Here is a 15,049-nt window from a genome sequence, read left to right as displayed (position 1 = left end):
GGGCTGCGGTGCTGCCCCTTCCTCTAGAAGGCAGTAACTGGGGCTGAGGGTGAGTTTTCGGGCAGGGGAAGCCCTCAGTGGGGTGGCTACTGAGGGACCCCAGGGACCCATGACAGCCTCGGGCCAACCCCTCAACCTCAAGCGTTGCCGAAGTCTCTCCGAGCCGAGCCGAGTGTGCCCGAAGCTGCGTCCGCGCCGATCCCGACGGACTCCGAATATCTCCGAGAAGATCCGAAGAGCTACGAGCGGGGCGGGATTCCCTCTTCCGAGCCGCTCCGATGCTTCCCGAACTGTCTCACGCCCTCGTCTTCCGGAAATAGCCGAAGTTGCCGAGCGCGGGGTCACGGGAGGTGCTGGGCCGAGCGGGGAGGGAGGGGGAGCGGGGCAGGGCGCTTGCGCGCGCGAAAGCCTCTCCGGAAGAATCCGAGGTTTGCCGAGCGGCGGTGGCTGCCGAGCGACTCCGGAAAGAGACGAAGGTTGCCGATCAGCGCTGAGCCGAGGGACTCCGGAAAGAGCCGAAGGTCGCCGATCGGCTCTGGGCCGAGCGGCTCCGGAGCGGCCCGAAGGCGCCCGAGCGCCCGCCCGGCCGGACAGCTGGAGGCGGCCGCAGCGCCATGTTTGATGCTCCGCTACTCCAGTGAGGAAAATCCGCCGGCATCGCCCCCGAGCCGCCGCCGCGAACGGCTCCGCTGCCCCCGGCGAGGGCGACCGCGACCCCCCGCCGCCGCCGGCTCATGAGCAGCGCGGCCTGAGCCGCCCCCCCTTCCCTTCCCTCCCCTCCCTCCCTCCCTCCCTCCCCGCCGGCCCCTCTCCCGAGCCCTCCGGGAGGCGCGTTGTCACGGAGACCGGCGCCGGTGCCGGCCCGCCGCGCTGCCCCGGCTCTCCCCCGGCCCGCTCCGCGGCTCCCCCCGGCCCCGCTCCCCGCCGCGGGGTGGTGGCTGCGCTTGGCCATGAGTTTACCGCAGAAGGCGGCTTTGAAACCCGGCGCGGCGGCGGCGGCGGCGGGGACCGGCCCCGGGAGCGGGGCGGCGGCGGGGCCGCCTCCCCCCCCGGCTCCCCCTCACCCGGCGCCGGCGCCTCACCCCAACATCAGGGCCTTGCCGCCACAGCCGCCCCAGCAGTATCCTTTGCCCCGGGGGCTCGGGGGTGACACCCCCTCCCCACAGCGAGCGGAGCCGGGGGGGTGAGGGCTGCGGGGAGCCCCCAGGCCTGGGGGCGGCGGAGGGTGAGGGGGCGTGGGGCCCCGCAGAGCGGGGGAGGGTTGGGGGTCTCGGGGCCCCCCAGAGCCGGGCGGTGTGTGAGGTGTGGGTTGTTGAGGGGTTCCCGGCTCTTTTTTGTGTGTCTGTTTGTGTGTGGGGCCCCCTGCACAGGGGGGCTGCACCTGCTGGGATGGTGCCGGGAAAGGGGAGCCGTCCACCTCCCCAGTGGGCTGCCTTGGAGGGTCAGCCCTTTCCAGGGGGGCCCTTTTCCCCCTCCCCCAAAGCAGCGGTGACCCCAAGGGTAAACTTTTAATTATAAATCGTTCTTCAGTTTTGCTTCTGGTCCTACCCAGGTAAGTGCTTTGGTTTTGTTGTTTTTCCAGACGAATTTAAGCCCAGGCTTTTTAAAATTATTATTATTTATTTACAGCTGGGGACGATTTTCATGTGATTTATTTTATTTTATTTCATTTTTCCTACTTGGCTGGTGGGAATAAATTTCAGGTGGAACGTTTCACTGAGCAGCTTTCCCTGCCAGGCCACGCGTGATGGCGAGGAGGAGCAGGCTCCCACTCCCCAAAATCCCCCCACCAAAGCGGCCGCTGCTACAAAGAGAGGCCGGCGGGGGCTGCGAGTGTTTTTTAAAGGTCTTGGGTTCTGTGCTGCGAGTAGGCCCCGAGTCAGGAGGGAAATACTGCAGGGATCAGCAGGAAAGTGCCTGCCGGCCTGAGGTTTTGTTTGCAGCGTCCGACAGCATCCCGTGGCAAACTGGCTGTTCTCTCCCCTCCCCTCGCTGGAGTTTTGGGGGGAGTGTGAGGTGAAACACACACTTGGTGAAATATCTCCGTGCTGTGTTGTCCGGGAATGGTGCAGGGACGGTCGGGAGTCTGTTTTCCTGTTAATGTTTGGCGGTGTGTTGGATTTGAAGGTGGAAGCGCAGGGTGGTTTTCGTGCCGAGGGCTGTGCTCTCAGAACTGTGTTCTCCGTGTATGAGCATTTTCCTGCTCTCACTTTCATTTTGGAGGTCGGAAAACCCAGCCCTTTTATAATCAGTTTAGGTCCATTGTTTTTGTGAACTTCCGGCAAGAATCACCCCTGCCATGACAATAAATTCATTGCTTAAATCATGGGACTGTTGACGTTACAGATTTGTTTGGGTCAAGTGAAAACCCCTGGACGTTGTCTTTGCTGGCTGGTACTTGCCTGATTTGTGGTATTCTGTAATTCCAACCAGTGCTTTAGGAATAAAAAAAGTGGGATGGTTCTGTCAGTAGAGTCAGCGGGGTGGTGGTAAGTAAAACTGTTGCTCAGGGAGAATTTGCTTCAGTTTTGAGGGATGTGCCAAGAGTTGGAGTGGGAATGTCGGCCAGCGTGCACGGACTGTGCCCAGCTGATCTTCCAGCAAGGTGCTGGTTTGTCTGGGAAGGGGCTTTTTTACCGGGAGAGCGGCACTTGGATGCCCTGACAGTTGAAGGCTGCAGTTTGCCCGGCTCTGGGGCGGTGCTGGGCTGTCCGAAGCACGTTATTCCCCGGAGTGCTTCTCCGGGGGGCGCTGGGGGGGAGCCTGCTGGTTCGGAGTGTTGCATGAAGCACAGAGGGATGAAGTTTGGGTTTACTCTGAGCACAGCCTAAAAACAAAAGGGCTTGGAAAGCCTGGAGAAGCTCCTAGAGGAGCTGGGGCTGCTGTGTCCTGTCCTGGGGACCCAACTGGACGCTGTGAGCAGGAGGGACAGAGGGAGGGAGTAGTGTTAGATGGTTATGACAAGTTGGTTAAAATGACACAGTTTCATTTTTATTTCTACACGTGCCTGTTTTGAAAACATTGTGTTTGACCGATATCTCTCCTTAACTCCTAAACTTCTGATCTGTGCTTGGAATATATTCACATACAAATTTTTGATGCTTATTCAGGTGTCCTGGTGAAGCTTATTCAGATGCCCTGGCTGGTTTTATCCTCCACCAAAACCTGTGTTTGATTATAAACAAAAGCTGTTACCTCTCAGTGCTGCTCTGAGTGAGGCTCGGGGAGGAGAGTTCATCCCTGATTTACTGGAGTGCAGGGGGTCATCTGAGTTCAGCCTTATTTTTAGCCCTCTTTGGTTTCTTTTTTTTTTTTTTCTCTATGTTTTGATACAACTGTTGAGCCACTGTTACCTCACAGCAGATAAAAGAGTTGCAGGTTTCTCTGACTTGGGCTTTTTAAACCAAAGCAGTTTCTTACTGGTGAACTTTGTAACTTTGGAAATACCTGTGGTTTCAGACTTAATGTATCATGAAATTAAACAATATCTGTGTAATTGGAAAAAAAAATTGTGTGAGAGAGAAGTGTTCAGCATGTGCGTGTAACAAGGCATGAGGGAGGGAAAATTAAAATACAGGGGAAAGAAGGCATTTTTTTAGAAAATGATATTTTTTGAGAGAAAGAGAAGCTGTAAAGTGATGGACATGAAGAACAGAAATGTCTGGATATGAGATTCATTCTATTTCCTGCTAAATAGGAAGTTATTGGAGCTGCTGTAAGACAAGACAGACTTGTGAGGAATTTCCTTAACACGGTGGCTTCAAGAAGTTAAATTTCCTGAGTAAAAGTAAGTTAGGATAATTTTGTGGCTCTGGTAGTGGTGAGTACTCAGCCAAACCTAATTTCAGGCAGAAATTGTGCTCAAAAGGTGTCAGTATGGATAAGTCCTTCAGTTGGAGTCTGACCTTTATTTGGGTGGAAAGGACAAGCGAGGGTGAAATGACACGCAGAAGAGATATTATAAAAAGTAAATCCCAATCTGCCCTCCTTGGCTTTGACTGCCAGACTGCCTCTGCAGGAGAAGTTCCTGTGAAGTCTGGAGTGAGACTTCTTCCATAAAAAGGTGCAGTAACAAAGGTGCTGCAGGGGCACTGTGGGCCTCTGTGGTTTTACCTCAGTGGTGCTTCTGACACGTGTCACACTCCACCCTGTTCTTTATTCTCCCACTTAGGAGTGAAGTATTTTTTTGTGTGTGTGTGTCTTACATTAAGCTGTTCTTTCAAAAGTCCCTGTGCTGTGAATAAATTTTGTGGATCAATATAATCAGGTCACCAGTTTCTTCCCAGCCTAGACGTGAGCAAACACTGGCTTGTAAGGGACAGCCAGGTTGATGGATGGCACCTGGGGTGACATCCCCTGGCTGCTGGTTAATGTGACACTGTTCAGTCACAGACAAATCAGAGCTGTCTGCAGCTCAGAGCTGGTGTCAGTAGGATTTTGTTTTCTTTTCCCAGCTTCCTCACGTTTTGAGGGAGTTGCTGGTTGTTGATGTGCAGGCACCAGTAAGCTTGACTTTAATCAATCCCCATGGCTGCTTCCATATGGGACTGGGCATCTCTGAAAAATTGGGTGTTCCTCAGGCTATTGCAGGTTGTGGCAGGCTCAGGGTGGGTGTCAACAGATCGTTACTATTTTTTTTTTCCTCTTCTTCCTCCTTGTTAATTCCTTTTCCGAGAAGCAGAGAGGAAGGATCAGTGTTTGGGGGACTGATCTCTGTGAATTCCATCATTGCTCTACAAGGAAACGTGTGTTTTGCTAACATTGCATCAGTAATTTAGTTTCAGTTTTTCCTGCATTGTTCAGCTAACTGTGCTGTAGTCCCTTTCAGAAAGTGCTGTGCTGGTTCCTGCTGTGTTGGGTGGCATCTTCTTCATGCAGGCAGCTTCCCCAAAGCCCAGGAGGACAGCAAGAAATACACTATGGCATTGAGGAATGTCTGAGGCTGTGTGAGAAGTCGGAGTGAGTTCCTGGCACTGCTTGCCCAGTGTTGGGATGTAGGCCAGGCCAGAGCAGGCCTGCCTTGGAGATCTGGTTAAATCAAGATTCTTGAGGAGGATTGGTTGCGTGGGGTTCTCTATTGTCTCTCCATGAGCCAAGAGTTGAACTGTAGGAGAAAGTGTCCAATAATTTTGCCGAGGAGAGAATCTGCAGCGTGCACCGAAGGGTCGGGGTCTCTGGGTTGCCGTGATCCCCTCCAGAAGCTTGGAGCCAATTCCATCTTCCCTCCCTTCCATTTTGAGTGGTGTTTTCCCAGACTATATGAGGGAACACCTCCGTGCTCTCTGGAGTTTGTCCGTTGATGAGTTTGGAGTTGAGGACAAAGTATTTGGAAGCTGTTTGGGCACAAAAGTCAGCTTGAAGAGCGTGGTGGTGGCTCTGGTGTGAAGCGCTCCCCTTGCAGCTTTGACACCGGCCGGGAGCCATTGGAAACCTCTTCCAGATGCCAGCGGCAGCCACGTGTGAGGAAGGTGTTGGGAGCATTATGGCTCTGAAAGGGAAGGAGTGGTGAGAGGAGGGAAGGAGGAACCAGGCTGAGATCAGAGGTGTCCCTTGCTCTCTGTGTTTCTGAGTTGAGGAGGAATGTTCTGAGATCTCAGCTGGATGAAGGGAAGGGGGCAGAGGTGTTGCCTGGGAAGTGTTTCTGTTTAGAAGTGTTGAAGCTGTGGAGATCAAACATCTTGGGAGGGTCGGAGCAGGAGAAGAGCTTGGAGAAGAGACTTTCACTGCTGCTCTGAGGTGGTGGCTCCTCTGCAGGGGAGGAATGGGCACGGATTGGGGAGCGTGTTGCCAAAAAATAAAATGCTTTAAGCCCTCTCTGACATCTCCCCTGTTGATGTTCCCCAGCCTTGGCACATCTTAGTGTTCTTTCAAGCAGCAATAGCTTTAATTTATTTAATGAGAAAAGCTAATCATGTTAGAGAGCAGATATGTCACTTTACTAGCTTTGTAAGATTTTTGTGGTGAAATCTCTTGGAGAAAATCATTCTAAAAATGTGATTTCAAGTGGCTTATTTTCTTCTCACATCCAAGGACATGATTGTGTATGTTCTCTGGCAGAAGTCTGTGGGAGAGGGTTACTTTATCCATTTAAATATATGTGTATTTAATGAACAGCTCTGATTTGGGAGCAGAGTTTGTGTAAGAAGTTGCTGAGAGAGTAACAGGAGACTCAGAACAAATAACTTCCCTTTTAGATGTTGGGACGTAGAAGGATTTTTATCTGTTTTTTATTATTTTATCTGTGATGGATTTTGTCCATCATTTTCAAGCTGAAAGACTTTTCTGTGTCGTTAGCAAACATTGGGATGTATTGAGCTGGTGCATTTGTTCCACTTTTGTTTAGTAATAGGAGTTAGCATTGAAGATCTCCCTTTAGAAGGTAGAGGTAACCTACCTATTTTATTTTTCCCCTAATCCAGCAATTTCAGGGCTAGTCAACTGTCAACTTTAGTTGTGTGTAAATCCGCTAATATGATTAGAGTTGCTGGAATTTTTACTCTGGGGAATTACAGATGGGTAGGATCACTGTTTTACAGGCATTGCTTTGGTAGGAAACTTTATCTGTGACTTGAGTGTGGTTGCTGGCAATTGCAAAAGCTTTTCTGGAATGAATGGGGAAGAGAAAAATGGTGTTTGTTCCAAGGCATGAACATGTGGGGGGAGGAGTCGTGTGTCCCGTGGTCTGGAGAAACCAGGGGAAACTAATTTTTCTTCTTGTTTTTTAAGGGAATACAGTTGATGAGACTCTCACAGTGCTGTGTTTTACACTTCCTGCAATTTCAAGCACTTCTCTGTACAGCTTTCCCTCCCAAACCCTGGACTCTGTTTTGTCTCCCAAATAGGAGCTGATGATGTGGAACAGCTGGAAGAAGAAAATAGCATGTGTTCTTAAAAAAGAAAAGGATCAAAGGGAGGAGAGCAAAATCAGCTTTTAGGAGAGTGAAATTTTCTGGTGCATGTTATTCCTCTGGTTTATTCTTTACCTTTGGAAGGTGTCCCAGGGTGCACTCCCTCTTTTTGGAATAGGTGATGGCATGCTGTTGCTGATGGGACTTGAGTCAAATTGCTGCTGGGCATGTAACTAGGTTAATGGGACAGCATGATTATTTTTTTTTTTTTCTTTCCTGAAAGGAAAATTACACGCTCTGTATTTCGATTGTACCTGAGGAGTTGTTTTTACCTTTGTTTGCTGTGTAGTTGAGGTGGAGAGAAAAGGACAAGTTTCCCCACACTGAGATTGTATCAGGTTTAAATCAATTCTGCCAGCAAAAATAGGATGTTTCGGTTGTTGGTTGTAACAACTTTGTGTTTCCTTTATCTACACGAGAGTTGAAATATTTCTAGAGCTTTAGATTGGCTTGAAAAAAAAGCCAAGTGGCTTCCAGAATGTGTGTCTTGGAAATAAAACTTACCCCGTCCTCGACCGATCCTGGTAGCGCTCTGTGAGTCTGTTGGTGGAGTGTTGAAATGGGTTAGGACTTGTCGAGGTGCAGTGAGCAGCTGCTCCTTTCCAAGTGCTGGAGCTCAGCAGGAATGAGGCTCCCATGCTCTGGAGTAAGAGTATCTGTACAGGAGTAGCTGTAAAAGTTGGAAGCACAAGGACCATCCCTGCTTGTAGCAGGGGAGTGGACTGTATGTGGTGGGAACAGAAATTTCCCTGCCAGCCTTGGAGTTTGCTCTTGTTGCTGTGAAAACACTAAGCAAGGAGTAATTAATGCAGTTAAAGGTCTTAAATAAAACAGATTTTCCTAAGTTTGGAAAGCTTTTGGAAGGTGGAAACTAATAAATGCTGCAGGGCTGCTCTGTTTGGGATTGCCAGATGATGATTGTGTGTTTGGTTTGATTTACACGTGAGGGTGACTGTGAGTTACTGAGTTAGTCGGAGGAGTCTGATTGCAGTGTCTGTGTCACTGGTGATGGGTGAAAATCCATTTGAGCTGGTGCTATGGCTTTGGTAATGGTGGTCTGAAAACTGATTTCACTCTTTTATGTGTTATTAGTAAGTCGTAGAAGTTACTGTGCCTTGAAACTGGCTTTTTCTGGGCTTATTTTGTTCTCTTGCCAAAAGGCAAAAATGAGAGAAATCTTTGGTCTTTCAGACAAAACAGGAGGTTCTTTCTATGTGCATCAAAGGGAAAGACTTTTTTAGTGATGCTACTTTCAGCTTTGTTTTTTTAGTCAGCTGTGTTCTTGGGAAGGCTCCTAAGCATCCTGAGGAAAGGACCTTTAAAACAAAAACCAGTGCATTTCTACTGAGTGATGAGACCCAACCCTTCTGTCCTGGAGCTGCCACAAGATCTTCCACAGAACTGTCAGGTCTGATGTGAAATTCAGACTGAAATCTGGCCTGAAAACTTTCTGGAAGTCTTGAATTCCTGTTTGGGGTGATGTATAGGCTCCATACTGGACCCTGGGTTTTGCAATGTGCAGCTGAATCATTGGGCTGACTCAATGTATTATGTTGGAAAGGGAACTCAAACTCAGCCGGGTTCTTGTAGTTGAGGGTGAGCAACCTATACCAGTTATCTGGGGGGAATTCAAGAACTGAAACCAAAGAAACATTTAAAGCCTGTTTATTGTGACTTTTAATGTGAAATTCATGGTGCACCTTGAACTCTGAAGTGTGCTGGGAAGGAGATTTCAGCAGCTTTAGCATGGCAAGACTTGTTTGGAAGGTACTTTTGGATGTAGTATTTCTTGAGCTGGGGAGACATCTTGAGTTCTACTTGCTCTGTATAATATGAAACCAGCTTCAATTTGTGTCACCCTTTCTCACTGCTGCTCACGCAGTTATAAATATTTGTCACTGGACAGTCTTTCTCCAAATATTCAGTGTTTCTGGGCTCTGTGTTTCGTATTTTAGAGTTGTGAATACAAATAATTCAGCTGTCAACCTGTCCAGCTTGAGTTCTATGTTTTCCTTCAGAGTTGTGTTTTAAAGTCGATTTCAAAGTCCCCTTAATGTCTGTCTCTTCACAAAGAAAAAAAGACCTAATTTTTGCTGATATGCAAATATCACAAAGCCTAAGTTTCGGTGAGTTTAAGCTGTTTGCCTTAATTCCATTGATTACCTTTCCAAAACACTTTTTCAATTTTGAAAAAGTTCATCTGCACGAATAAACTCTTTTATATTTTGATGTTTGGTTGTGTACCACGTTTAACTTGAAATGGTTCCCATTTTGCCCCAGATACCCCATCGCATGGTGGTGGCTGTGGCAGCGGTACCTGATGTCACCTGCATTCACTGAAACAATTGGCCCTTGGCACAGCCCCCTCCCTGCCTTGCTGCAGCCAAAGCACACTTCATCCACTCTGGCTGATGTTAGGATCATTAAATAAATGAATGAATTGTACTGTCACCAAATTCCCATCCTGGCAGCCGAAGAGCATGGGAGTTTTATAGCCAGGACCCCTGTCCAGAATGTCTTATTGAATGCCCGGGATGTCAGGAGTGGGAGCAATCAGCAAAAAGCTTTCTGGTGATATGTGTGAGCCTTACAGAGAGTTATGGTGTGGAGCACTGTGAAAGCTTGAATTACCAGACATCTGATCATCCAGGATGAGTATTAATCAAACAGGGAAGGGCGTGGAGTAAGGAGCTGGAGCACAGCAATAAAACAAGAGAGCAGGGCAAACAGAGAGTGGGGAGAGCTGCGTCTCTATTGTCAGGTCAGCTCTGTCTTGTTGTTTGGAAGGAGTTTTTGGGGAAAGAATGCAGCCAGGCTTGGAAGCGTTGAAAACAGGGATAACTCTTGGTCTCCATCAGGGAGTTTGAGGTCTCACTGGTTGAGCTAAAACTCCTAAAGGTCACTGATGCTTTGGAAGCTCTTGGAAAAGTCTGCTGAACTTCCACCACCGGGAGGAGAGGGTTGCAAATATTCCCTCAAAGGAGGAGAATTCACTCCTCAGGCTTGGATTGCTTTTTCTTGTGGTCTAGCTCCATCATTGCCTTTATGATGTTGTGCTTGAGATGCTGTTTCTGCTTAGGAACGGGAGACAAAAGATCTATATCATCCACACTGGCTGCGAGTGGGTCTGAAATGTCTCTGGACTGCGGGGAAAATGAGGAAGATGAAGTGTGTTCCAACCAGTTTGGGGAACCAAATTGCACTGCAGCCTCTGATAATGTCAGAGGTGCTAGGGATAACCAGAAATGTTTGATTTGATCCATTCCTATTCTGCAGTGTTCCAAAACATCAGCATTTAAGGGAAGAATACTTCTGTTATTCTTCCCATCCACATTGTTGGTCTTAACTATGATTAATTTGAAAAAAAGCTGCTAAAATAGCACTGGTCGCCAGCAGAGTCCTCAGAGCTTCCCTGTCCATGCTTAAGGTGGTGATGGCACTTGTGGCCGTGGTGGTGGTGAAATCCAAGTGTCTGGGCAGTGTTTGTAGGTGGAAAGCTCAATCTTAAAGCCCTGCTGTGGCTGTGGAGATACTGCAGTCTGAAATCAGCACAGCTGGAGTTTATGCTCCTCAGAAAAGGAACTGTGGTGCCTGTGGTGGGGCATGAGTTGTCCTGATGGTGCAGATAGGCCTCAGCAACCAGGCAGGGACAGGTCCTGAAGTTTCCTTTTCTTTCCCATCTGGGATAGTCCATCAGGTACATCTTCACTGACCACTGCTTCTGTGTTGGTTCAGCTGTGTGGCATCACATCAGAGAGCACTGCAGGAGCTGCAGCTTTCCCTCTGTGTTTTATCCCTGTTTGTGGCCTGAATCTATAGAATCCCAGAATGGCTTGGGTTGGGAGGGACCCTAAAGCTCATCCTGTTCCACCCCCTGCCACAGGCAGGGAGGGACACTTCTAGACCAGGTTGCTCCAAGCCCCATCCAACCTGGCCTTGGATCCAATAGGCCGAACCAATGGAAGAAAACCAGGATTTCTTTTAATGGGAAATGCTCAGAGACTGATTTACTGCTATCTTCACACCCTGGTGGGGTGAATATATCATTGCTGTTACTCTTTCTTGGATTCCCCTGCACAGGTGTGTGTGAAGCTTGCACCTGAGATTCTTCATGAGGGGAAATTAGAGGTGCAGAGGGTTGAACTGAGGAGACTCGGGCTCCTGTCCCATCTACAGCCCTCTGAATTTTGGTTTTCATGCAGCAGTGTAAGATGTGTTGCTCTGCCCTCCCTGGATGCCAGCTTTCCCTGGATATCATTTTGTATGGCACAATTTTAGTTCAGGTGAAGTTGTAAACTCCACATGTGGCAAGAGGGTACTTAGGATTTCATTTCATGTTGAGAAACTGCTGAAATAAAGATTATGGGCCAAAAACTACGAGAATTACAGCACTGGGAACGGAAATGAGCATCAACACTCTGGAGAATCATCCTTCCAGAATTCCTTGCTCACTGATGGGAGGACCATCACTCTGGGTAACAACACTGCTGTCACCACAACAGAGTGACCAGCAGAGCACTGCATTTCCCCATGAGGTCACAGTGTGAAGTATTGGAGACACCGCAGGAAACCCAGCTGAGTGAATGAGATGGTAAAATACCAGACTGTTTGGTATTCCTGCTTATCATACAGATGGAGAGCCTGGCTCAGAAATAGATGGATGCTGCTGCAGGGTCCCCAACCCCCAGGACACAAGCAGGGGCTGTCCCTGTGGAGCTGAGACATGTCGGGGGTAAAGTCTGGCAAGCTGGAGTGGTTTATTTGTGGTTTTAGGGCACAGAGTTTGAGGTGAGTGGGCAGGGGCAGTTCTGTGTTAATGGCATGCACAGGAAGCAAAAAGTCAGCTGGTTTTTAGTACTTCCCAGCAATTCAGATTCCTGGGTGAAAATTGCCACGAATGAGCGCTGCAGTGCTCACGTCTGCATGGGAACTGTCTTCTCTGCTGGTGTAACAGCATGGCCCAGCTGCAGTAACTGCTGGTGCCAAAGGGGAGCCAGAGCTGGGAGGTTTTACTTTGTGAATTCAGCATGAGGGAAGGTAGGCTCTCATACCCACACAGAAGTTTATTCCAGGCTGTAAGCTGAATAAGGGCTGGATAAAAGCTTGTGAATCTTTCTCTGTGATGGGATCCTTTTCCTCCTGCTCTGCCTTCCTCTGTTTGTGCCTCTTTAGTTATGTCACCTGGCCCTGTCTGCTTTGGCTCTTGTGGTTTTAATGCTCTTACCTGGTTATGTGTGCACAGGGCAAACTTGGTATAGAAATAACTCCATGTGTGTGTGTTAAGTAACTGCTCTGAAGGAAGCAAGCCCCAAACAATCCCAATTTTCTCTTCCTGGTGGGCTGTTGGGACTGGAGTGTTTCCCAGTCGGCGTCCTCTGCTGCAGTGGCAGTGGCTCTGCACTTCCCAACCCATACCCGGAGTGTGGTTATCAGGTTGCCTCCCTCTCCCTGAGCTGGTATCAGGCCAGAAACTGCTGTTTCAGCTGCTAGTCAGGGGACAGCTACATTGAATTTAGGGACCTTCGTTTTCGTTGGATTGTGATTCAGTTTGTGTGAGATAGTGCCTGGTTTGGCTGTTTGATGTAAATTTCTTTAAGCTCAATAATTGAAATTCAGGAGTATTTGAAAATAACTTGCGTATCTGGAGCTGCATTTCAGAATGGGAAAGGTGAAAGATGGGTGTGGCTTCAGCTGTGTTGTCTGCTCTGTGGCATTTTATTAAAAAACCTCTTTTTTTCTCCCAGACGAGATGTGTACAAGCATCTGATGCAGCCAAAAGTGCAGAGAACAGCTGAAGAACCATTCCTGTTCCTTTTGGAATAGACCAAAAGCCAAAGTTACTCCAGAAAGGAGTAGGCTGGTGTGTGTGTGTCTGGCCGGACAGGAGATCAAAGGCTTGTTCTCCCTGGCTGTCTCCTCCCAGTCACTCCTTGTCATCTCCATCAAGGCAGCTTGCTCACAGCCTTGCTTTGGATATTTTTACAGCATCTACCAGGAGGTTTGCTCTGTCTTAGCCTTGTTTAGCTACTGTTCAGTGTGAGACTACTACTGTTATTTTTTTTTTCTGCTTGAAAATTCAATAAATGAAATAATCATCACAAGTTCTGACTCTGATATTGCTTCATGTCAGATTTGCCTCTGTCTCCCCTGGCCCTTCCTTGGCTACTGCCTGGGAATTTCGTGTGTGTGATGTTTTTCTTTGAATTCATGTCTCCTATTAGAGATTTCTGCTTTTCCCTCATTTCTTGAACAATGTAGTTTCTTCACTCTGAAGACTCCTTTGAGAGCGATGGTTCTGACCACCATCTGGGATGAGCATATGAGCATCTTCCATTTTCCCCAGGGATGGTTGAAATTAGTTTGGTCGGTGGCTTTGCTTGAAAAAGTGACCCAGGAATTTTTCCTAGTACATCTCTTTTTCCTCCAACCCTTCTGCAATGTCCAGAGCAGCTGTGGCTGCCCCTGGATCCCTGAAAGTGTCCAGGGCCAGGTTGGATGGGGCTTGGAGCAATCTGGGATAATGGAAGGTATCCCTGCCCATGGCACGGGAGTTGCTTCCCACTCAAACCATTCTGGGATTCCATGATTCTGTTCACTTCCATATTTAACTGGTTCAAGCAAGGATCATTTTACTGTCGCAGGTCAGGGAGGACTTTTGAGCTGCCAGGCCAGGGGTGGGTGTGGTTGGCTTTGTGGGGAGTGTTATCAGCTGGGGCAGAAATGCCTTCCTGAGCAGCTGGAGGGTTTTTGGCGGCCCCTTTGCATTCCATGGTCTCCAGAGGGAGGTTTGCAGTGTGCAGAGGTGCCTCCATGCGTGCTTAGGGGTCTGGGAGCTGGCATACCATTTCCCTGCTGAACTGTTCCCTACATAAATATGGTTTTTAACACTCATCCAATGCTTGGAAGCCAAAGGCTGCTCTAGGAGGACTTCATCAAGGAAAGCAGTGTAAAGATATCTCTCTGTTAGGTACTGGATTTATTTTCCCTTCTGTTGTAGTTAATAGCAATAATAAATGCAGTTAAAATTATCCAAAGGACTTTTTTTTTGCTGCACCATACTGTGAAATGCCTTGTTCAGAATGCTCTTTCCTCTGAGCTTGGATCCTTTTTAAATGCTGAAGGGCATTTTTGAGACTTTGTTTTAACTTCTTTTTACATCGTGTTTATATGAAACAGACCAAAAAAAAAAAAAACAAAAAACAAAAAAAAAAAAAAAACCCAAAAAAACAGTGCTTTGCCAAATATTTTTTGAAAGAACAAGCTTTGTGGGTGATAATTTTCATGTTCTACCTGCTCCTTGGTGTGTTCAGATGGTAGAAGAATCTTCTCTCCCCTGAAAAAGGCTTTGAGAGATTAACCTTAAGGTAGTCACTTGAGGCAAGTTGATTAAGAAATATACTGAACGTTAGATTTAATCAAGATTGAGTAATGGAGTTAGAATTGACTGTCACTCCTGGAATGCAGTTATTTTTAGGTGGGGATGGGGATGTGCTGCTCCCCAGGTTTTCCATACCATGGCTCTGAAGGCAGACTGATCCAAATGCCGTTGGACAGAGAGGATCTGCTCCAGTTTGGTACTGGCAGCTACATCCCATGGTAAACATGTTGTGACAAAGCTTGGCAAATCAGAGCAAGGGGATTCCACTGCAGCACTCAGGGTTGTCACCCAAAATACAGCTCAGATATATCAGCAAAAACATGGAGCTGCTATTGATGGAGGGACTTTATCTCCTTTTGTATTTGGCTTCCTCCCAAGGGGCAGTGGAGGCACAGCTCCGATCTCTTCTGTGTGAGCAGGGACAGGACCCAGGGAAGGGCTGGAGCTGGGCCAGGGGGTTTGGGCTGGAGATCAGGAAAGGTTCTTCCCCAGAGGGTGCTGGGCACTGCCCAGGCTCCCCAGGGAATGGTCCCAGCCCCGAGGCTGCCAGAGCTCCAGGAGCCTTTGGACAGGCTGGGATTGTTGGGGTGTCTGTGCAGGGCCAGGGGTCGGACTCTGATCCTGTGGGTCCCTTCCAGCTCAGGGTGTTCCATGATTCTCAGAAACATTTGGTGAGGCACTAAACATCACCTTTTGATCACTTAGTTTAGGCTCTGCCCTTGCTGCCACTGGTGTCATAGTGTGAGGTCCTGAACTTTTTGCC

The 15,049-nt window shown here is 48.4% G+C and overlaps 1 protein-coding gene across 20 annotated transcripts in view; it reads left to right on the top strand.

Moving 5' to 3' along the window:
• The first annotated feature begins 809 nt into the window (after positions 1 to 809).
• The window catches only part of EIF4G3 (eukaryotic translation initiation factor 4 gamma 3), a 143,799-nt gene continuing 129,559 nt past the window's right edge, over positions 810 to 15,049 (top strand). For all 20 annotated transcript variants that reach the window (XR_010993537.1, XR_010993538.1, XM_068171832.1 and 17 more), the window contains exon 1: positions 810 to 1,120. Coding sequence is in view for 18 of the 20 variants with exons in the window: in XM_068171832.1 (XP_068027933.1) it covers positions 951 to 1,120 (170 nt within the window). In the remaining 2 variants the exon portion in view is untranslated. The remainder of the gene's footprint in view (positions 1,121 to 15,049) is intronic.

Source organism: Anomalospiza imberbis, chromosome 23, assembly GCF_031753505.1.
Source record: "Anomalospiza imberbis isolate Cuckoo-Finch-1a 21T00152 chromosome 23, ASM3175350v1, whole genome shotgun sequence".
Taxonomy (NCBI): Eukaryota; Metazoa; Chordata; class Aves; order Passeriformes; family Viduidae; genus Anomalospiza; species Anomalospiza imberbis.
The sequence above is the reverse complement of the archived record's forward strand: the minus strand, read 5'-3'. Positions and strand labels throughout refer to the sequence as shown.